Source organism: Micropterus dolomieu, linkage group LG07, assembly GCF_021292245.1.
Source record: "Micropterus dolomieu isolate WLL.071019.BEF.003 ecotype Adirondacks linkage group LG07, ASM2129224v1, whole genome shotgun sequence".
NCBI lineage: Eukaryota > Metazoa > Chordata > Actinopteri > Centrarchiformes > Centrarchidae > Micropterus > Micropterus dolomieu.
Genome location: NC_060156.1, coordinates 22,993,119 through 23,018,017, shown reverse-complemented (window position 1 = coordinate 23,018,017; position 24,899 = coordinate 22,993,119). Strand labels below are relative to the sequence as shown.

Genomic DNA, 24,899 nt, shown 5'->3' with positions numbered 1-24,899 from the left:
TTAACATAATTGGCCGAAGCCTGATTTGATCCGTTGCTAGGATACAAGTGTAAGCTAACATTTCCTGCTCGGGGTTTGTGTTTTTTGAGCACAATTTTAATAAAAAAATAATAAATATAACTTAGTAAACAATTGTAGCTTACTGATAGCGGATATGTAGTTTGAGCTTTAATTTAACAAGGAAACTGCACTATTTTTCGTTCTTTGTTATATACATTTTGGTCCTTCTAGGTTACTGTAACGGTATTTAGCAACGTGACTCTAGATGGGCGGTGCAATTTTGATAGAAACAATATACCGAGCTCAACTCATAATATCTTAAAATGAGCTGTTCTGATATGAAGATCATTACTGTGATCGGCAGGTGAGCAAGAAACGACGCTTTCTCGTGTTGCTCCCAGGTTATATTATGGTACTTGTGGAATGTATTCATGGACACAAAAGTTAACGTTACATATGAAAGGCTTTTAATTAATCATTCTGCATTTGCTATGTTCTGTTTAGTTATTCTGCTTATAATTTTAGTTTAGTGATTGCATACTATACAGGACTACTCTGAATCAATGCATGGTTAAATCTCTTGGCATGTACCCAACTAAGGTGACCTCTTGTACTTTATCATGGTAACGTTACATTTGCATATTTTCATTTGTCATTGCATTTATCATTTTTATCCACCTGGCCATTATAGACAAGGTTCAACCCACTCTTTAAAGTAGCCTAGCAGTTTTATTGAGGCCCCACATTTCTGTACCCTGATCATTATTTCTACACACTCAGCTAAACATTGCAGTCACCTACCCCGAAGTGGCCTCTCATAAACCTGGAAAGTAAATACAAAATATCACAGCCAAATAGGCACTCATTTTTTCGTGCACTTGAGAGGTACTTACAACATGTGCATTAACAGACAAAATTCTCTCTAATATGCAGGCCAAAAGATCATAATACACTAAACCTAAATTTCCACTGCACGATTTTGCAAACTGAAACGTGCATTGATAGAGCAACAACAAAACCTACAGGGCTTTTATTGTGTAACGGACCTCCCTGTGTAGGGAATAAAGAGTGAACTGCTGGAAATTACAAAAAGAGACAGACAAAGCAAGAGTGATACTGTAGTAGTGAAGCGATGAGCACAGAACAACAAAGGCAATGACCACAAATAAAACCAGGCCAATTTGTGATATTAAATGTTGAAATTTGTAGATAGCATTTGGTCAATTTGAAATCCTAAATGTATTATGTGTGTGTGTGTGTGTGTGTGTGTGTGTGTGTGTGTGTGTGTGTGTGTGTGTGTGTGTTTTTCAGTGGGCTGATAGGCCGCTCCTGGGCTATGGTGTTTGTTAGTGGAGGCATCCGTGTGAAGATCTATGACAACCAACCAGGACAGGCTGCCAAGGCCGTCACAGAGATCAGGTCAGCCCTACTACACAATACTCCAATACTGCAGTCTTTGTTCAGCACAAACCATCATGTAATGTAGTCTTAATTAATGAAATTGTGTTCTAACTTATGGGTTAACTTTCTTGTTTCTTGTTCTGCTGTTCTGGGACCATCTGATAGGTAGAGTGGTATCTGATCACAATAGCTTGTAGATATCTAATCTGATTTGTGTTAATTCATAGTTTTAGACTTACGAAGGTTTTTAATGAAACAAAAGCATATATACATAAAAGGGATAGTTGACCCCCTGACAAAAATAAACTTATTTGTCCTCTTACCCAAAGAGCAATAGTTTTAATGCCTTTTGTTGAGGGAAATATTTGAAAATGTATTGACTTCAATACAGGTGAGCTGGTATTTACTTTGTGGTGTTCAGATCATCTCAATAATGTGGGTTATTTTGTAAGTAACCATGTCATTATATTTGTGTATAATAGTTCCAGTGTATAATATTTAGTAGGATCTATTCACAAAAATGCAACATTATCATGTTTTCAGTGGTTTTTATTACCTTAGAATGACCAATTTCTATCTAAATGCACCGCGGGTCCTCTTAAATGGAAGTCGCCATGATGTGCTGCCTTTCTACAGTAGCCCAAATGGACAAACTGCTCTACAGAGTGCGTTTCATCACTATGTTGAATACGTACGAGGAAGAAGGAAGAAGAAGAAGAAATAGTAGTTGTAATAGTAGTTGTCTGGTTTGTTAGAAGTAAGAAGAGAAGTGAAATTTGGACAAATGGAGGACGACATGTATTATTTAGCACAAAAGCCGACAGAACATGTCGGCCACCATAGCTTCTCCTACACGCTTGCAAAGGCGAGGGGTGAGCTGTGTGTGAGTCAGTGGTTGCAATTTGCAATCCTTACCACTAGATACCACTAAAACACACTGAACCTTTAAAAAGTATGTTTTTGATGTTTTGAGAACCACAAACCACAAATGTTGAGCTACATCCAACATCTCCAATCATCAGCAAGTTCCACCAAAACTACCTGAATGATAGATCACATATAGGCTAAGATGATAAATAGGGTTCTGAGTTTTGGAGTGACTTTCGTGACTCTATAGCACATGATGATCAATCACTTTTATGTTGTTCAATGAAAACCTTTCTCACATCACTAACACCAAGGAAGTTATACTGTTATGGCTTTCTAGTCAACAGGGGAAACATTAACTAGACATAGACTGGCCTCCATGCACTCATGAGGGTCCTGTCCAAAATATAACCTGCTCTTCCTTCCAGTACTTACAGAAAAGACACGTGCACATTGCATGATCAGTGACTTCCTCTAACTATAGGAATGCATGGACAAACACATGTTCAGGCCTTCAACCTCTTTCATAGCTCCTCCTAACTGTTCAGACTCTTGGAGATTCATTTGCATACTGTTCTTTCAGTCTCCCTTCGTGTGTGATTTCTTGCTAAACAAGCTGCGAAGACAGTTCCTAATACTGCGCCCTATTTTGTTCTGACTTATCTGATACAATATCTTCCAAATGCTATGCCAACATGATTTGCATTTAATTACTTTTGCTTTGTATTTTGGCTGGAAAACCAACCTGCCAGCATTTACGCATCAAACAAACTTTTCTTAAATCTACCCTGAAGGTTTCGATTGCTGAATATTTTGTTAATGATTCCTTAGACATTAAAAGAGAAATGTTATAGATGTCATACAAGACGATTTGTTTCATGTGTTGGCTCAGGAAGCAGCTGGAGGAGCTGGAGGAAGCCCACATGCTGAGAGGAGAGCTGACAGCCACACAGCAGCTCGCTCTACTCAGCAGTTACGATGACCTGGCTCAGGCACTGGAGGGAGCCTTTTTTGTCCAGGTGACACACAAGGCTACTCCAAGCACCAACACTGTCTAATGTTTCAGAGATACGTATAACAAACTAATTACTGCATGATAGACCCTGGGTTGTGCTTATCTCATCAATTATAAAGGTTTGCTGCATTAAAATGCACTTCTCATAGGCTGATTTGTGTAATGTAACTGCGCTTTCTAATTCTGTTCTTCAGAGATTTAAGTTTTGGCCCATCACAAGAAATCAAAACCTAAATGTTTTTTAACTAACCTAAAAATATCAAAGTCTGTTTTATGAACTGATGAAAGAGAGGTTTCTTGTGACAAAAGGTTCAGGAGGCAGTTGTTATGACAAGAGTTGCCTTGCTGTTGAAATCATTACATGTCATTTTAACACCAACTCACTCACCGTGTCTTTGTCTTGCTGCGGACACAAACACACACTCAACTATAGAAAACTTACTTAGTCACATATTATGTAAATGTCTCTTTACTCTGTTAAACAGAAATGTCTCTTTACTCTGTTAAAACAGACAGTAGTGCTCTTCATCACGGAAGGGGTTATCAGAGCGCATAGGGATAGGAAGGGCCAGAATAAATCAATACTTTGTCCTGAGTTCACTAACATGAAACAATAGAAGACTTATTAGGAACAGGGAAATACCAAGTAGAAATATACAGAGTTTTCCTGTTCAGATACCAAGCACCACATTTCCTGATATCATGACATCATCTGATTCAAATGTCACCCTTTTATTGATCGTGACTGTAGAAGAATAGAGGAAGTACCAGAGTTTGTCTCAGTCAGATTTGTTCCAGAACATATGAATAACTCATACAGTGACTGGTGTTAAGCCATACCTGCCTGCACGGTCTCATACCTGCTGGAGAACAATACAGGACATACCAGAGATGTAGATAGAAGCCTGTACATACAGAACCACCCCTCACATTCACTTCTGTCAATGTTTTAGACAGCTGTTTTTACATATCCATCACATCTTAAATCAGATTAAGCTATTGTTTCGCTGTTGGAGGTGAGGAGATATGATGGGCTACAAATCAAAAGTTGAATAGTTCATGAAATTGCCGACATGATTAGAAACTCTCTTACATACTCACACTGTTAATGAGTGGAGCATCACAGTATGCGTATACATTCGGCAGGTATGCTGCTTGCCCAGCAAGTTATTGCAGTTCTACACACTTAATGAATGCCATTTTAAAATCATATTTACGCTCCACCCCACGACCCTGTACGCCGGATAAGCGATTGACGATGGATGGATGGATTTACGCTCCACTACAGATTTTGACATCCAACACTGTCAGGGCAAATACAATGCAGGCTGTGGTGGATTGTTAAAAACCCAAACTGGTTGTATCCAGTTCTAAAAATGTGAGAACAACATGGCTTTCAACATTTTGTGTCTCAAAAGCCACCGACAGCATTAGTTTGTCGTTTGTCGCTTAGGTGTCAGTGTTTATTCATTGTTGGTATGGCTAAAATGTTTATCTTTGCTGTAATACCTTGTTGAAGAAAAACTGTGTGCAAAGTCGGAGGTTCACTCAGATTACAGGAAAAATTGTATTTTCAACACTCACCTCAAATTATTTCTATCTATACAGATAGCGTGGGTATCTTGTGTTTTGAGATATACATCTCTGAGATGTCTGCAGCCATAATCCAGTGTCACTGATCAGTGTCAATACCATTAATTAAGACTATATGAGATGGTATGATGATATGATAAAAAGGTGGGAAGAATTTGGGCGTCAACAGCTTACCAAGGAACAAAAGTCTTTATTTGCTGTTTACTGAAGTCCCCACAATTTTACATTAGAAGTGGTTTAGTGTTTAGATTTGAAGATTGTATTATTCTGCATAATCTTGAAGATTTGTTTTATATCTAAAGGAAAGTTTGAAAGTTGGGGAAGAGGATCATACTGAATTGTGTGTTACAAAGACGTTGGCCAGAGATAATATTTTGATTCTGTGTTACAGAAAATGAAATGATGGCAATGGTACATTTCTGGCAATGACTTTGTATATGCGTCTGTCTGTGCGTACACTTTTGCTTGTCTGTTTCCAGGAGTGTGTATTTGAGCAGCTCGAGGTCAAGCAGAGCGTCTTCCAGGAAATAGAGCGTCTTGTGGGAAAAGACATCATCCTGAGCAGCTCGACCTCATGTCTGGTGCCGAGTAACGTCTTCTCTAAAGTACAGAACAGGAGTCGCTGCCTCGTCTCCCATCCGGTTAGTACCACTACAGTCGTGGTACCAGCGGGTAGGGTAAAGGGATTTCAACTGGGGAAGCCAGATTAGTTAATTTCTTAATCATGTATTTACAGGTACCCCGTCCTCATCATGCATTACTGCTATATAAAGTGGAAGCCATTTAAAAGTGTCCCTTCTTTCATTTATTTTTCATGTATTCTGCATTAGTACTGCAGTAACTGCAAATTTTGCTTTTGGGTGATGTAGTCCATCTTCTGGCAGCCATATTGGAATCTAATAATAATAACATTAACACAAATCTGCCTCATTAAACTACCCAATTTGACTTATGTACAGACTGTATCCGTTGTCTTTCTATTGTTACATTATGTTTTACCACCAAAATAATTTCTCCAAATTATTGAGAAATTAATGTAATTTCCAAAAGATGATAGAATAAAATTGGAAATTGTATTTCATCCGTTTTAGGCTTTTAATAGTAAAACCAAACCTAACCAAATGTCTGTGAATATTCTGTGTCATCCAGGTCATAGTTAGCTGAAGCATGTCCATCACCGTCTCACCTCACCACACTCAGCTTTTTTGTTGCATGTCTACAAACAATCACTCTTTCTTAGTGTCCCAGTTCTTTATGAAATATAGTGCCTTTTTAAATTTTACAATTGGACAAGGAGAAACTAACATCACAGCTTTATCACAACAGCAGTGATGCAGTTCAACCTTTTTTATTTGATAAATGGTTGATTTATTTCAGAAGTATTTTTGTTACATTGGTTAAAATTGTCTTTATATTTCAATTCAATTAAATTAAGTTTTATTTATATAGCGCCAATTCACAACAACAGTTATCTCAGAGCGCTTTTCATAAAAGAGCAGGTCTAGACCATACTCTGACACTCATGACACCAATTAATAAATGAAATGCATTGACACAAAAATGGAAAAAATCCAGATTGCCTGGCCTACCTGCCTGCGCACCTACCTGTGCACATTGCACTTGAAGATATGTTCAGGGGAATTTCTCTGGAGGGAGGCCTGGAGGGGGATTCTTTCAGTTGGATACATTCAAAATCTAGCTGTCTCTTGCTAGTTATCCAAGGTTGACTACCCCAGCTTTAATGTAAAAGTTAGTTTAAAATGGCATACTGAGTTATGTGGTTATAATGTATTTCATTTGGCGCTCTGCAGGTGGTAACAAGGTGTGTTATAGTCCCGTGTGACCTGGTATTTGAAAAAAGTCTTATAATGGAAAATATTACGCAATACCTTTCAGGCTTTTTACGAACATGTAAACCTGAGGAAATGTCACTTAGCCCCAGTTCCTCTGTTTCAGCGAATTATCTTCTGTAGGATGTGTGATTGTCCTGTGCTCCACAGGTAAACCCCCCCTACCATGTCAAACTGGTGGAGCTGGTACCTCACCCAGAGACAGTAACGGCCGTTATGGACACCACCCATGCCCTAATGACCAAGGTAAAACTCCCAGATTACACAATCCTCAGCTTTCAACTACCAGTATGTCAGAACTTGCAGGAGAGATGCAAAATACAAGTCACTATCAGACACGGTGGCATCAGGTTTATTAGAAAGCCAAGCCATGAAGGCCTGTTAAAGGTTCAGTGTGTAAGTTTTAGTGGCATCTAGTGGCGAGAGTTACGAATTGCACCCCCCTCCTCTATCCAAGCCAGTTGTATAGCTACGGTGCCTGAGACAGGACAAAAGATGTCCTCTGTGAGCAGAGAGTTGCCAGTCAAGAAATCAGGTTTCTTTACATTGATATATTAAGAAATTATATTTACTTGATTATTCAATAAAACCATATGCTATTGTGAATTAAACAACAACCACATCAAGAAATGAAGTATTACATGATGTCTGATTCTCCTGTAATACAGTATTTTACTGGACTGTAATCATACTTTTTGTTACATCTTGGGAGTGTTGGCTCATCTGGACTAACATACCAAAGTAAATGAAGAACATCTCAAAAACTCTCTAGTGCATCAAGTATGACCACTGACAGATAACAGGAAAATGCAAGCCTCACTGTTTCTGCACCACAGTCCATTATAAACCACATAATACATGAAGTTTCCAAATGCATTGTCAGGTGAGGATCAAGGCTCATCTCACTTTGCTTAATTAGATAAGCAATCTGCAAATCTTACCAAAATGTCTATTTTTAATTAAAATACAACAGAAACATAAAGTAGTATTGATTGCCATAATTTCATGGTGCAACGTTTTTAATGGGCATTTATCATGTGAAAGTACAAATTACACATTTGTGTGCACAGTGGCAAAGCACTAGCCAACAAATAAAATTGTAATGCAAATTCGGAAAGTAATCATTATTGGTCACTTGATGGGCACACGGTCATGTTATGTGTCACTATTAGCAGTAAAATAAATACATGTTTTCCACCAGAGCAGTATTCAACGGAAGTTTAGCTGCTGATCTGAGCTTCCAACTTCCTACGAACTTAATTACCTGTCCAGCAGAAAACAGACAACTTCTGCTCCGCTTTGAAAACATCTGTCCCACATCAAAGCCTTCCATCTGGGAAAATCCACACCCTATTATGTCCGTGATTTTATGCCGTCATCTGTCTGCGTCTGTCCCAACTCCTCTGGCTTCATGGTATAAAGATCTACAGGCTGTCGGCTCTCGTGCTAAATAACACATGTGTGCTCCTTCATTTGTCCAAATGTCACTTCTCTTCTTACTTCTAATAAACCAGAAGACTACTCAGAGACTGTTTATTATTATTATTATTATTATTTCCTCTTCTTCTTCTACGGACGCATTTAATGTAGTGATGGGCGTCTACACTGCCGTAATTTTACAAGCAGAAGAAGAACACGGGATGATGAAACGCACTGTGTAGCGCTGTTTGTCCGTTGTCGGCTATGGTAGAAACATGACGACACAATACTGTGACCTCCATAAGAGGGGGTGCTCGCGGTTATGTAGATATAAATGGCTCATTCTAAGGTAATAAAAACATAATGGTTCATTATGTAAGGTCTTTATACACCACTGAAAACATAGTTATAGATATTATGTTGCATTTCTGTCAATAAATCCTCAGAAATATTACACACTGCACCTTTAAGAATCCTAAAGAGGTATATAAAGTGAATTGAATAAGTGAAATAATATGTTATATGCGTTGGTAAGAAAACTAGTTTGCAAACCATTTCACAATGTCCACTTTTTTGTTAGTTGTGATCCAGGTTTGATTATCTAATATCATTGTCTGTGAAGTAAGTCACAGGTCTCACCAGTTCCAGGTGTGTCACTAGTTCCAGGCTTACTGGGATTAGCACACAGTGATAACAAACCTCACAAAACAAAACATAACCTAAAGTGTGAAGGATGAAGTATTCCAGGAAAGGATCAAATGCAAGTCTGTGCAAGATGAATTTCACAACACGCTGAAATAAACGGAAACTACTGGCCTTCCTAGAAGGAAGCAAATCAGTTTACTTCCCTGGATGTATAATAAAATTATACTTACTTTCCTAAACATGCAGAATTTTGGAACTATTGCCATCCTTGACATGATGATTTCTCTTGATTTAGGTCGGCCAGGCGCCAGTCCGTCTAAAGAAAGAGATCGATGGCTTTGCCCTCAACAGGGTGCAGGCGGCCATTATCGCAGAGTCCTGGAGGCTGGTCGAGGTCAGTGTCTTCGTGGTCGTCTTGTTTCTGTCCTTAGGTGAACCAGTTATGCTTTTTCAATTTTTCAAGCAATTATTGGACTGCTTTTCTTCTAACATACAGTAAGTGTGCAGTTTGAAACACACCTACAACTTTTGTCTCATGACCCATGTCCTGTTTACATCTACCACCAGTTTTTTTGTTTTTCCTTTTGGACATTGTATTTACTGCTATTTGATGTGACACTAACACCACTTCAGGATTATGGTTTATGGTTTATCAATATCAATATTAATTTTATTTATATTGCACACTTAAAACAACCAAGGTTGACCAAGGTGCTTCACAGATTAAAATACAATAACAAGACACTACTTACACAGTAAAAGTACAGCAATAAAACATTATAATATACAGTATACGATATATAGTGATATTGAAATTGCCAGGAATAATAACAGACTTAACTCAAAGGAAATGCCAAAGAAAAGAGATGTGTTTTTAACAGTGATTTAAAACGTTCGAGAGTTGGGGCAGTTCTGCTATGGACTGGCAGGTTGTTCCACAGGTTAGGGGCAGCTACACTAAAGGCCTCTGGTTTTAAGTCTGCTTCTGGGTACATCAAGGAGGAGGAGATTGGTGGATCTCAGCACTCTAGCTGCAGTATGAACGTGAAGAAGCTCCATTAAGTACAATGGAGCCAATCCATTAAGGCATTTAAAAGTTAAAAGTAAGATTTTAAAATCAATCCTGTAATTAACAGGAAGCCAGTGGAGGGAACGCAACACAGGTGTGATGTGGTCCCTCTTCTTCTTTCCTGTCAGGAGGCGGGCAGCAGCATTTTGGACTAACTGCAGGCGCTCAATAGATGACTTGTCTAAGCCCACATACTGTATAAGGAGTTGCAATAGTCAAGGCGGGAAGTTATAAAGGTATTAATCACCCTCCCCAAATCTTTAGGAGGGAGATAGGCCTTTACCTTGGCTATACTGTAGTTCTCAACTGGAAAAAGCAGGATTTTATCATTCTATTAAAGAGGATTTTTTCCACTGACTGCATGAGAGTAAAGAAAGATTCTGTTTTAGGGCTGAGATTGGTTAATGAGAGCATAAGCAGAGTGACGTTTTTATTTGAATAAATAGCATTTTGTGGGACAACTGTCCTTTACCAAAGCTGTGTTTCCACATCCACTACTCCTTAGGATACCGGGCAAGTTTAATGATGAATTTTGGATCGGGGCATTTGTCTTCACATGTTTAAGAATTGCTATGTCTTAACTATATAATACTAAAGGTGAATTTCCAACTAAAACAAAACGTGTGTGTGTGTGTGTGTGTGTGTGTGTGTGTGTGTGTATTTCTGGACAAGAGCTCCTCAGTCTCAGTGAGGCCTTGTGTGGCTGAGTGGTGCTGCTGATGGTTTGGTAATAGAGGCAGAGAAGAGGAAGTCATCTCTGTTATAATCTCCATGGCCTCCTTCCAGAAAGGAACACAGTGACAGTAAATGAGCTTTAGCTTCTGATGACAGGCACCATAACATGATGCTCGGAGAAGAAATGGTTAGAATGATAATAAGGATGATGAGTGTGATGACAGTTGTTAGCTGAACTGAACTCACACGAAGACTGCCATTTCATTTTGCTTCAGGCTTAACTGACACTGACATCAGAATTACCTCAAATAACTTTATTGAATAATGTGACAGAAAATATTTCTGTAGAAGATTTATAAGCTTTTGTACTAAATATCTCTAAATATCTGATTTATATTTTCTTTCTAGTCGTATGTGTTTTGTGGCTCTGGCGTTTCTCTTTTGTATTTTACATGTTGTGATATTTGTTACATTTTATTATTATTATGTTTGGTCAGTAAATCTCAGTAGAATTCTGTTTTAATGAAAGCTAAAGTGACAAAGTCAAACCATTGATACCAGTGTATGATATTTAAAAATATATTGCCATCAATATAAAATTTAAAAAAATTTAGCCTGAGAAGTAATTTCCTCAATCAGCTTTTCCTAAGTCAAAAACATTACAATTATAAAGAAACCTTTCTAACATTATAACCCACAATGTGGAAATTAGCATCATAGTGAGACTGGCTGACATCTGTGAGTTATGGAAAAGGATGTGGACTAGCAGCCGGGCCACACTGCCTACCTGAGCAGAACGTCTGCGTTGCGTAACCTCTTGCTTTTCATTTCGGCGACGATCTGAGCAGCACATCTTACACTTCACCATGAGAGCCTGTGTCATCATACCAGCAACATTATACCTTTTACTATATATATAGTACAGTTTTACTTCTTCCTACTCCTTTTCGCTATGAGGGACTAAAAATTTTTAGTCCCTCATATTTTGGGACATAGAATAGATAGAAGTATGTTAACACAGGAAAGAAGGGTACTTTTGCTGCTCATCTGTTGTATTTTTTTTATACTTTCTCTTGCATGTTCGCAATAAAGATTTCTATATAAATACAATATAATATAAATGTCTATATACACTATATTACCAAAAGTTTCGGGAAACTCCTCCGAATCATTGAGGCGTGCCAATCACTTCCATGGCCACAGGTGTATAAAATCGAGCACCAAGGCATGCAGACTGCTTCAACAAACATTTGTGAAAGAGTGGGTTGCTCTCTCTCATGAGTGAATGCAAGAGTGATACTGTGATAGGTTGCCATCTGTGCAATAAGTCCATTTCGTGAAATTTATTATAACAAAGTGTAAGCGATTGGGTGGTAGGCCACATAAAATCACAGAGCAGGGTCAGCGCATGCTGAGGCGCGCAGTGCGCCAACTTCCTGCAGAGCCAATAGCTACAGACCTCCAAACGTTGTGTGGCCTTCGGATTTGCTCAAGAAAGCAGTGCGTAGAGAGCTTCATGGAATGGGATTTAATGGCCGAGCAGCTGCATCCAAGCCTTACATCACCAAGTGCAATGCAAAGCGTCTGATGCAGTGATGTAAAGCACGACGCCACTGGACACTAGAGCAGTGGAGACATGTTCTCAGGAGTGACTCACGCTTCTCTGTCTGGCAATCCGATGGACGAGTCTGGGTTTGGCGGTTGCCAGGAGAACAGTATTTGCCTGACTGCACAGTGCCAAGTCTAAAGATTGGTGGAGGGGGGATTATGATGTGGGGTTGCTTTTCAGGGGTTGGGCTTGGCCGCTTAGTTCCAGTGAAAAGAACTGTAATGAACTGAAATGCTTCACCATACCAAGACATTTTGGACAGTTTCATGCTCCCAACTTTGTGGAAACAGTTTGAATTTGGCCCCTTTCTGTTCCAACATGATTGCACACCAGTGCACAAAGCAAGATCCATAAAGACATGGATGAGAGAGTTTGGTGTGGAGAACTTGACTGGCCTGCACACAGTCCTGACCCCAACCCAATAGAACACCTTTGGGATGAATTAGAGACTGCGAGCCAGGCCTTCTCGTACAACCTCTGTGCATGACTTCACAAATGCACTAGCAAGTCTACAACTTTGCTAACATAGCCAAATATAAAGCAAGCACAACAACACATGACATAGAAAGCCAGCTAATGAGTTATTACTTACTAGTCCAGCAGCAAGAAGGCCAGCTCGGCATCTGTCTTGCATACTTTCAGCTGTTTTAGCTGTTTTAGCTCACGCCAACAAGTAAAAGCCAGTCTGACATTTACTATTGTCCAGTCTCTTGCTTGGTCACTCTCTCTTTTTCTCTTCCTTGCTTCCTCCAACAACATCTTCTTCACAGCCTCTGCCGTGAAATCCATCCTGAAAATACAGAACTTGCGTCTTCCAAAGAACTTACATTTTACATTATATACTTTTTGCTTCTTCCTATAGCTTGCTTGCTGAAGAGTCGTGTCGGTGCCGTAAAGCATTATGCTGTTCTCATGATAGATGTCCTGGGCAGGATTTCAGTGTTACATGACGCTGGCAATGACTAGTCAGGAACTGGAAATGACAAGTCAGCGTACCTTGAAAATTATTTTGAAGCTGTTATTTTAAGATAAAAATGCAAATACAACATAATTAAACTGATCTTGATGTGTTCCCCTTTAAGACAAATCTGTCATCAGAAATATTAAGATGAACTCGTAATAATTCATTATAATTTCCAATTTTGTTAATGCCTGCAATCACTTTGTGAGAGTCTGAGTTTGGAATAAATCTCTTCAAATAGTGTGTTGGTTATTTCTGCCAAACAAAAACTCCTTTGTGCTGACTACTGACTAGATTACAAGATAATCAAAGCTGCAATGAACTAGCTCTGCCCTCCGTGGGGATGAATTACTTCTGTACAATAGAACAAATCCCATCTCTTGTTTCAGTGCCAACACACACAGGCCCATAATAACCCTAAAGAGGGACTTGGATCAGTGTTTCTCTTTTTCTTTACCTCTTTCCTCTGTCAGAGATGTGTAACAAAGAGCAGCCCTTTCACAAATCAGCACACTGTGTCCTGGTCCTTGACATTACTATACTCCTAAGTTACAGTGTGAAACTGTATCAGATGGACAAAAACTGTGACCCCTCTCTGACTCTCTCTCTCACGCACACACACGCACCCATACGCACATACACACACGCACGCACACACACACACACACACACACACACACAGAAAAGGTACTCACAAGGTACGACAACTACAGTTACACTTACAGTTACACACTACACAGAAAAATACAGGGACTGAATGAATCATGACCTGACATGGAAGAGCAACAACAATATGGGAGGGATGCTCAAAACATGATGATGTCAGTTATTTCAACAGAGAAGGTCCATTGACCTTACCATTGCAGATTTGAGTCAGAAAGAGCTGTAATAGAGAATGATTTGTCTAAAAGCAAACAAAATACTGTTTCTGTGAATGATGATGATTTTCTTCCTGAAAATTAATATGTCCCTCACCTGCCTGGCACCTCAGGTTGAATAATTCTTTTAGGCAACCTGAGGTGCTTTCAAAACCTTAGTGTTAATAAAAATGAACTGTGGTAGTGGAAATCTGCCTAATAGTTTACATAGTGCCATTACACCCTTTACAGTAAATACAGTATATATTTACGTAACTAGAAAAGGGCCTCACTGAGATAACACAGACTTACAAGGAATTAGACAACATATAAAGAGAATTGTTAAGATTCACAATGCACACAACATGATATGGATGAAAAACAAATGATAACAAACAAGTATTACGATTAGTAATACGACTAGTGGATAATCTCAACCCCTTCTGTGTGGTCTACTGACAATCACACACGCTCTGCAGAGAAACACACAAACGGAGAGAGAGATGTTCTCTAGTATTGCATTAGACGACACGGAAACAGCGGATATTTCACAATCGTGGACATGGACCAGGTAAAGAAATTGAACACACCTGGTTGGTGCCGATATCATTCGGTACCATGTTGGTTTCAATAGGCTGCATCATTAACTACAAGCCTCCTCTACACTCAGCTCACCTGCTGCTGTGAAAACAGAATGGTGAGTTGTGTTTTTTGGGCGACTTTATATTGCTGACAAAGAAAGTCAAAGCAGACAGATACAGGGAGACAGAAACAGAGAGGTGGGGCAAGCTGGTGTGTGCAGTAAGAGAGTAAGAGTAGGTAAAGAAAAAGAACTGAAGGAAAAAGCAAGGTGAGCAGAGTAAAGTAGTTTGTGACTATACCCTAAAATAAAGTGAATAATTAAGGAGAATTTAAAGTGTTGAAATAAGAAATGACTATAAATATGTACAGTCCCCTCCAAATGTATTGGAACGGTAAGGGAATTTCCTTTGTTTATGTTGTTCACTGAAGACATTTGGGTGTAAGATCAAAAGATGAAACAAGAGTTCAGGATTTCATCTTTTATTTCCTGGTATTCACATCTAGATGTGTTAAACAACTTAGGACATATTTCCGTTTGTATTAGACCACAGCATTCTTAGGTGAGCAAAAGTAATGGAACAAATAATCTTAAAGTAAATAACATTTAATATTTGGTGGTATAACCCTTGCTTGCAATAACTGCCTGAAGCCTGCGACCCATCGACATCACCAAACTGTTGCATTCTTCATTTGTGATGCTATTCCAGGCTTTTACCGCAGCTTCTTTCAATTCTTGTTTGTTTCAGGGTGTTTCTCCCTCCAAATGCATGCTCTATTGGCTTAAGGTCAGCTGATTGACTTGGCCAGTCTAAAACCTCTCACTTTTTTCCCTGATGAAGTCCTTTGTTTTGTTGGCAGTGTGCTTTGGGTCATTGTCCTACTGCTCATCTCTATACTTCTTTGCAAATTTCACTCTGGCCTTCCAATTCTTCCTGCTGATGAGTGGTTTGCATCTTGTGGTGTGGCCTCTATATTTCTGCTGTCTTCTTCGAACAGTCTATTGTGATACCTTCAGGGGTGAAGGTATCACAATAGACTGTGAGGAGCACTGTGGAGGTCGTTGGTGATGTCACTTACTGATTGTTATGACCCGGCTCGTAGCGAAAGGGAAGCAACATGAACTAGAATGTTTTTGGTGAAAGTGCAAGTTGTTTATTTGCAGGATTTACAAAGGAACGGAAAAAGGGATGCTGCTTAAATCAAAGAAACAAATATAACTTAAAGAGGTCTCTCCAAAATGAGAGATTTTGGGAGACTTGCTAACTCAAAATCAAACTAAACGAAACTTTGACCTGTTCAGCAAGAAACAAAATACAAAATGAGCAGCAACCTCTAAGCCTAGTGTGTCTAACAAACTTAAACTGCAGGTGTCTGGTAGATATCAGTGCGGTTCTACAGCAGTAGTGATGAAATTACATACGGAAACTGTAAAATATAAAACTTTCTGTTGCTAGCCTCTGTCTGGCGCACGCAATGAGGATGCAGTGAATAGTGAATATTCTCTTTGACCAATCAGCAGTCTGTCGTGTTTTCACGTTACGTTTTAGTATCCCTCAGCTCGCTTGGAACCTCGAAGGAGGTGAAGTGATACGAAAAAAAGTACCTGGAAGCAGGTACAACATTTCTACAATGGAAAACCAAACAAAGGCGAGTCGAGCCAAAGGGCCTCCACTCAGACTAGCTTGGTTTGAGGGCGTGCCTGACCCCGCAAGCTGCTTGGCAAGTTTTATGACGCGTGTTCACAAATTCACAAGTAAAGGAAGTGAAGGGCTGGACTACAAACGAGCTGTTTTCAAGCGGTTCAGAGCAGAGCTTTCTGTGGGAGATGTGAACTCCCTTTTGGCTGGACTTTGGGCTTTTTCACTTTGCAAACCACAAAAAAGTTACATGCACAAAAAAGATATATAACTCCATAAAGGAGAGGGGAAAAGCCAAAAAGCAGAATACCACCTCTTTAACTAGGCCGGTTATTGCGGAGCTGCAGCCCTCTAGTGGGCGATTTAAAAAAACAGCGCAGTTCACAAACACGGAAGGCTGCCTGGCTTGCTCTAATTGACAAAGTATAATGCACAAATTCACCTCTTACTCTTTCTCTATCATGGTTCTATAAAGCACCATGGAGCCACAACCAAATTAAAACCATGTAAAAACCACAGAAATATGTTGTCAATATTCATTTAAGCCACTACTCCGGCTAAATATGTCCATTTTCACAATCTTTCAACCAGAGCAGCCATATAATTATAATTACTATCACTATATCTCTAAAGTGGTCATTCATACATTAGCCTAACACCTATCCATGAGTAACATTAACATCAGATTTACAGGGAATATATTGAAGTAATAAGCTTGACACAGTAGATGAATAAAATACACTCATTAAAATGTAATAATAATCTCAAACACTGCAGATTGTTCACCAGTCAGGAGCTGTGAAACAACAGCACAGCTCTGTCGTTAAATAAAAAGTAAAAGTTACGTTGCGTTCTCTGGCGGACCCGGATCAGCTGTTAGCTGTAAACACACCACAGTGCTAACGTTGCTATGTGGCTGTGTTTTAATGTTTTAATGAGCCGGTCAATTTGTTTTGGAGAGGAGATGACCTCTGTGGTAATTCAGCTCCCGGTAGAACCCTGTCAGGGCTTTGAAGTGGACCCAGAACAACTCTCATCAGCTGTTAGCTGTAAACACTAGCAGGACTAAAGTTACGGGACGGCTGTGTTAAAACTTAGCACAACATCACTGCGCTGTAATAATGTTATGCTTTATTAAATGTCACAAAATTATCAAAATAGATATTAGATATGTCAGCCCAGTGACTGTTACCCGACAACAGACTTGCCTCTCATTCCCCCGGTGCTGGCACAAAGTCAGCCTGCCGAGTGAAGACAGACTCCCAGGAGGACCCATGTGAGCGCTGAATGATTAAGTTCATTCCTGCTCCACAGTAGCCAGCTGTCACGTCACAAATGAACGACTTAAACCCAGAGACCCACTATAGAGGGTTTGCGTTGATGTCACTTCCCCTTTCAGAACACGCTGAAGTGAGTGGAAAAACATCTGTTGCCATGGCTGTGTTTAGCAAACTGGGAGTAAAACAAGTGATTATTTGCTCAAATTAAAGGTAGTTGGACTCAACAGTGATCCTTACTGCTTACCAAAGAACCAGCAGTCCAGCTCTTTCCCATTTTAGATTTGTTGTTTGTGTTTGTCACATGACAAATGAACGACTCAAACCCAGAGAACCACAGTTGAGAGTCGTGAACTAATCAATTCTGTTTCCTGTGCTGATGGAGCCCATGCAGCTGCCGTGTGACGAGTGAACGTAAGAGTCCCAGACTATTTACTCATGCGTGAAAATAAACGAATTACTCACTGAGACAACCTGTTACTCCTGATACAAGTTTAGGTCAAAAGAACGAAACGTTCTTTGAACACTAATACACATACACAGATAACGGCGGTGGCCGTAACACTGATGTTTTGGGGATTTTCTTCACAGCTCTCACGAAATTATTATTATTATTTTTTTTTTGGTATAGAGTATGATGACCTGGATACCATATTGTGCCAGACAGATTTTACTTTAACAAGAGAGTATTAATATACTCCTTTGTCTGTTTTATTATTTATTTAATTATGTATATGTCACCGGGCCAGACAGGGGGGCAGACATGGGAATGAGGGGGCACAAACAGACAGTACAGAGAAAGGACAAGACCTGTAAGAGAAGGGGAATGGAAGGTGGGGACAACAGGGAAAAGCAGAGGGAAACACCAATTGCAGAAAGCAACGAAACCTGCAATAGAACAGAGAGGGGGGCTTGGGGAGGAGAAAAACAACAACAAACAAACACAAACAAAAACAAACAATAAAAATAATAATAATAGTAAAAGACAACCAGCCGAACAGCAGCAATAAACAGCTGACATAGTATGACAACTAAGAGAAAAATGAAAACAAGAAACAGTCCAGCACACTAAATAAGCAACACAGCACAGCCACGAGAGCTGGAATAATAACAATTAATTTAAATAAGTAACTGAAAGAAAAGAATCAGGAATAATTCTACTAGGGACAACCTACATTTGTTTGTGTCCATGTGTGAGACTGTGTGTGTCTGTGTGCGTGTGTGTACATGTGTGTGCGCATAAGCCTGTTAAAGAATGTAGTTGTTAGTGAGAGTGGGATGCCACGACTGTGCCACACTTACCCCAGCAACAGGCAGGCAAGAACCCCAGTAGCCAATAGGGGTGAGAGAAAGATAAAAGAAAAAAATCAATCAAAAAAAGACTCCCAGATGCACCGCGATGCAAACGGAAGACCCCGACCCAAATGCCAGTTGACAACGGAATGCCGACGGAATGCAAGAAGCATAACCCGCGGAAGAGCAGCGCCCGGACCGACTGCGGCGCGCACACAACATAGACCAGTGCTCCCCCCCACCCAGCACCCCACCGCCGCGCAGCGAACAACCAAAACGCCCAAATGCCACGCAATCATCAACACCAATGCACAAGTGAGTATGTGCATACTGCCCAACATGCACACTGCGCGAGCACGGCGACACCCAATGCCCAGCAGCCCCCTGCGAATCCCGCGTGCGAGGACGGGCAAACGAGAGAGAGCAAGCGGAATAACACGACAGCGAAAGCCAGCGGAGATAAACACCAGCAGCAAGTCCCAGCCCGGCAGCAAACGCGCCGCATAGGTCACCATGCACCCGCCAATAAAAGTCTGCCGTCCCCCCAACCGCAATAAAAAATTAAGGCCGCCGGCACCAGCCGACATCCCCCATGCCCAGCACGCCCCCCAGCCGCCATGCAACACCAGCCCAACCAGCAACGAGGCAAAATCAACCAGCTCAGCTGCATGCCACCACCAACCCACCCACCCGTCAAGGGCCGAGAACTCCAGGCACAAACCCAGAACAACCCGGAGCACAGCCCTGCCCCGCACCCACACTGCACATCCCGAAAACTAACTATATACCTCAGTATCCAGAGGAGTCCAACAACTGGCCGACATGGGAAACTGGTCCCTCCAAGCCAACGAGGAAATGCCTCCCCTGGACTCCAATGCACAAACTAAACGCCCAGCAGCCATTCAGAGACCATGCCCAGGGAAAAAGCACAATGCATCAAGATGCATCGACAATCGCCCCACAATCCCACCGCAGCCCTCCAAACCGCAACCGGATCAACACGCGCAGAGACCCCCACCCCCAGAAGCCAGGACACCCCACGACCCCCCAAAGCGCAAAGGACCCCAGACCGCATGTCCCGGGGGAGGCTGTACCCCGCCCCAAGGAAGAACAGCAGAAAGCCGTGCTGGGAAGCTCCCTGCCGCCAGGGAGTGGTAACGCGGGAGAACCAGGCCAACGGTCCCCCAGCCCAGCCAGAGGCATCCCTCCCCAGAGTGCAGGCAGTGCCAGCAGCACCCGAGGCCGATCTCATCCCCGGACGGGGGCCCAGCCCCCCCAGTCAAGCACCCCCAAGGAGGAGCACCAAAACCTACCCCGACAACACCGGCCATGCACCCCAGAGACTCCCGAATGCCCCCACTGTGAGAGAGCTGGCAGGGGGAAGCAGCGGGAGCCCCACTCCTGCCGAAGAGGGCCCAGGCAAGGAGAGGAGACAACAGGCCCCCAGGCCCAGGGACACACCACCCGCCCAGAAATGAGCAAAAGCCACGAGTCCCCAGATCCCTAGGTCAAGAGCGGGCCCCCACGCCAGGGGAGCCCCGACCCCCCCAGCCCACCCCAGATCAGGCAAGGCTGCCACCAACCCCACAGCACCCCCGATGCCCGGGGCTCCAGGGGCAGGACACGAGGCCAAACTCTCACGATATTTCTGTCATCAACTACTGTTGTTTCCTTGGCCGACCTGTTGGACGTCTGTTGCTCAGTACACCAGTAGTTTCTTTCTTTTTCAGGGTATTCCAAATTGTTGTGTTTGCTATGCCCAATGTTTGTCCAATGGCTCTGGTCGATTTTCCTTCTTTTCTCAGCTTTACAATGACTTGCTTTTCTCCCATAGACAGCTCTCTGGTCTTCATGTTGGTTTGTCCTCCTGTCATGTTGGTTTGTCCTCCTGTTAACAGGAAATGCAGTCTTTATAGGTTTGAACCAAGGATGAAAACTTAGACTGGTCATGCAGAGCTATTTAATGTTTGGACAATCAACCTAAAAGGCAACACCTGGGCAACAAGAAACATCTGTCAGTCACATGTGCCAATAGTTTTGCTCACTTGAAAAATGCGTGGGTTCAAACAAAGGTTGGTATGTCCTGAGTTGTTTAACACATCTAGATGTGAATACCAGGAAATGAAAGCTGAAATTCTGAACTCTTGAACATACTCATCTTTTGATTTTAAACCCAAATGTCTTCAGTGAACAACAAAAATAACGGAATTTGCCTTAACTTAATGCATTCTTAATATTTTCAAATAACATATATTTCACAACCCAGTAACTCAACTACAGCTGAGAAAACATCTGTAAAGACATACTAACATACAAGAAGACAAGTTGACATACTTGTGGGACACTACAAGGATTGTCTTGTTGGCCTACAAATACCAGGAATGGAATTTAAGTTATTCATGTGACTTCACACTTTTTTTTATACTTTACGGAACTATTGAAGTACGAATGCATGAAGTGGAATTTCCTTTACTGTACACAGACAGTAGGGTAGGTCCATCTCCTGCGTTTACGCCTACATAGAAATGTTTCCACTGATTTGCGTGGTTTGCATGATGATGTATATAGACATGGCTGTACTTGTTTCTTTCGTTTGTGTTCTAAATTGTTAATCTCCCATCAGACCATCCCTTATTTTCTCAAGAACACAAGAGTGAGTGCAAGTCATTACTGATGAGGTGTGTACAGACACCATAATTAGCTTTTTTCGGATTTTTGAATACCAGCCAACATTTGATGCTAGTTTTATTTAAGGTAGTGTTAAATCAGTTTGTTTTTTATGACTTGCATGAGTTGCTGATAGATTTCACCTTCAACATCAACCTTTTAAAGATGTAAAATCTTCGAAAAAGCACTTAAATCATTGTGTGGCAGTAAAACCATTTACTTTTGTTGTAGTCCTTGCAGCTTTAAAGCAGACTCATGATGTGGATACTTAGTGTAACTTTTGCATCTCAATGGCATATGTGTTTTTTAAAGTTAATAACAATATTGGGCTGTCTATTGTGGCCATGTTAGGTCATCCTCTGATGAGATCAACTGAATGATGAAAATGACACAAGGATCTACTTTATAGTGTTTTTTTACAATTTTCATAGAGCTAACATTTTTTCACAATAATGTTTTTTTAATTCTTATTCATTTTTATTTCTTTATTTCCAAAATTATAAACAAATTTAACCACGGCAGCCATTCTACAATGCAGTAACAGTGAAGAGAATATACTTAGAAACTAATTACGTCAGGTAGGTAAGATGGGTATCTTAAATATTAGATTATAGTAATTTTACTGTTATTCCTTTTTCCAAAAGATAAAGTGTTTTGGTATGAAAACCAGTATTTTTGTTGCAAGTCATGATGATTTTAATTGTGGGTAGACTTTCTGCCTCCATAGACTTACATGCAAGAGGAGACGCTGCTTCACTGTACCAATATGATGGCCGCTTCGATGCATCACTGCAATGAACAGCAGCAACCAATGTGGTATCTACGTGTATATACAGTATATCTATGGAAATGGATTATTGAGACACTTTAATCTTAACTTAAAAACCTGTGCTTTTCCTGCTTTGGCATGTGATAATGTCTGGTCCCCGACTTGTCAGACTTTGGATTTGGTCTGTCTCTCCTTAAATGACTCCGAGCTCTTTGTTTCAAGAGGACCTTCTTGGTTCACTACAGTGCCAAGAGGGCCTGCAGTCAGGCAAAAGCCCTTGTTTGATCAGTCAATGTAGAACACAAAAAAACAACAAGTCACTAGAAGTTACATTTCACTGGCTTTCAGCTTCTGAGAATTAACTCAGTAAATTAATTACTGTGTCCCTCTCCCACCTGACTCCATACTGGCTGCAACATAACATACATGCATCCACGATGTGATATTTGTGTCTTCACACACGCCTGTGGAAGCTCAGCTTCATATCTACATGACATTCCATATCGCACGTGGATCACTCACTTACTTGTGAGGCTACTGTTCAGGAGAATTAACCCTTGGGTCCTAGCTGACAAAAATGCCACATTGCTGTTAAATTGTCAGGCTTTGCCCTTGAAGGAGCTCCAGCTGAGTGCATCATAGACCATCCTGATCACCTCAGACTGTTCAGAGTAGGCTAAATGACAACAAAGAATAAAGGCAACAGTAAAATAACAGAGCTCTGAACTAATGGCAACTTGTTCTGTTAATATCTAAGTCACATACAACTTGTCATAAAGATATACAAACTATACATACAAACTATGTCTGATGAGTTTTGCATTTAGTTCATAAGCTGTAGAAAAATAAGGATGTAATGTCTCTGAAGTCAAGACAACCAATGGTAGTCTTTCCAACCTGCTTGCTTTTTTCTCTTCTCATTAGAACCAGTGCCAGTGTTTTGGTTTCTATATTTCTGGTACATGCTTAGTAAAGTTAAAGGAAATTCTGCTGACTGATGAGATGTTCAGTTTTTTAAAGCACATTTTGAGTATCATTGGCACAATTTCAAAAGCAGGGTCAAACCTGTCTTGACAGTTCCTCTTGTAAGTTGATCAACAGGTAAATCTTGAACAGTGAGTCTCTATTGTCATAGCTCATTATGTGGGTCTGGCTCTAATTTAGTCATGTTGGTTGTCTAAGATGTTACACAACCTGAATGGATCTCAGAAGAAGAAAATTTTTTCATAACAAATAGGGGTATCCATTTTTGTCCCTACTGGACAGAGATAATGTGTGAATACATTTTGCTGCTTGAGCGAAGGCCAAGGCTTGTACAACGAAGCAAGTTTAACATTCCCAGGATATCCTGACATTATCTGGCTTCACTACACCTAACAACCGCAACCATACTATGGGGTCAGATGGGATTGGTTATCAACCCAGGGTTTCCCAATCTGGCTATGAGCCAGTATATAATTACCTTTGTGTATTCCATTAAATTAATATGTTGCTTCATATGGCATATATGACAATTTTTGCCTTATTCAGCTGCAGCAGCTGTGTCTCTGCTTTTTGACAATAAAAGCTGTGGGCACTGAATAAGTGGTTGTTCCAACTAGGGGTGTGTGTTATGTATCTACAATAATATCTTACTTGTTGTTTTAACGATGTGTAAAAGCTGATGTTATCGACTAAACAACATCACTCACTTTGGAGAAAACTGAGAAGCTGCGGCCTGTACCATAAGGTGTGGCATGAGCCAGGGGCGTGGGGGCGGGGGGCATGGCGTGAGCCAGAGGCGCGACTGGAGGACCGTGACTAGGTCAAAATTCCCCCGCACAACATTATTATTGAGCAATAGCGCTGCAGAAGCAGCAGCAGGTAGGTAATCACAGCTCAGTACAACTAAAGTTGAATGTATGATGTTATTGCACCAATAAGTAGTTGTCTTTTAAAAAAAATAAATGTTATTATTGCAGCTGTTTAACATTAGCTAGGTTAGACGTTGTCATGAGAAATTAAATATGTGAATATCATAGAGATGTCAGGGCTAGAGTGTCATTAAAGATGTGAATTTGGTACAGATTTGAGCAAGTAAAGTGAAGTTACAACAACTTACTGTTTCATGGTGAATCTTTGATTTTTGACGCCACGCCGCAGACATGCCCTTTAGCAAAAATTCACAGATAGCACAGCTTTTCATCGTCAGTGCCTTTAGACAGCACAGCAAAAAATTTACGTCGATCCTATTAATTCTCTAGGAGGAGTTTATTAAAGTATGGACCCAATAAATGGTGTAAGATGGCCTAAAATTCTAGTCAAAATGACTGTTGAATAGAGGGTATGAGTCCTTGAGGGTTTTCTGTGTGTCTTGGTATGATGCATCTACCACAAAAGTTTCATGTATGTAGGTGAAACGTGGTGCGGGGTCAATTCTTTGGTAGGCCCCATGCATGAGACCGTCTCGGGTTACGTATGTAACCCTGGTTCCCCGAGAAGGGGAACGAGAGACTGCGTCGGTTACGACACTATGGGAACGCCTCTAGGCGAAGCAGGTCTGAACGTGAATGAAATCACTCCAATCCTATTGGCTTGTTGCTAGAACGGTACGGTGTGACGGAATAACCGGAGGAGTATAAAGCACACCTGTACACACTCATCATTAGCTTAAACTATGAAGCAGGCGCTTCAGGCGGGGAGAGAGGTGCGGCAGGCCGACGCAGTCTCTCGT

General features: G+C 40.9%; 1 protein-coding gene across 4 annotated transcripts; it reads left to right on the top strand.

Annotated features, from left to right (window-relative positions):
- Positions 1 to 44: 44 nt before the first annotated feature.
- LOC123974378 (lambda-crystallin homolog) lies at positions 45 to 22,303 on the top strand. 4 transcript variants are annotated; one of them, XM_046055033.1, is made up of 7 exons: positions 45 to 364; positions 1,312 to 1,419; positions 3,161 to 3,287; positions 5,356 to 5,517; positions 6,877 to 6,972; positions 9,086 to 9,184; positions 22,145 to 22,303. In XM_046055033.1, the coding sequence occupies exons 1-7, from the start codon at positions 324 to 326 to the stop codon at positions 22,286 to 22,288; spliced, it is 777 nt and encodes a 258-aa protein (XP_045910989.1). In that variant the 5' UTR covers positions 45 to 323; the 3' UTR covers positions 22,289 to 22,303. The 4 variants fall into 4 exon arrangements, with proteins under 4 accessions (XP_045910989.1, XP_045910990.1, XP_045910992.1 ...); XM_046055034.1 differs by lacking the exon at positions 22,145 to 22,303 and adding an exon at positions 21,940 to 21,999 and having other exon boundaries at positions 46 to 364; XM_046055036.1 differs by lacking the exon at positions 22,145 to 22,303 and adding an exon at positions 13,006 to 13,032 and having other exon boundaries at positions 46 to 364.
- The last annotated feature ends 2,596 nt before the right edge of the window (positions 22,304 to 24,899 follow it).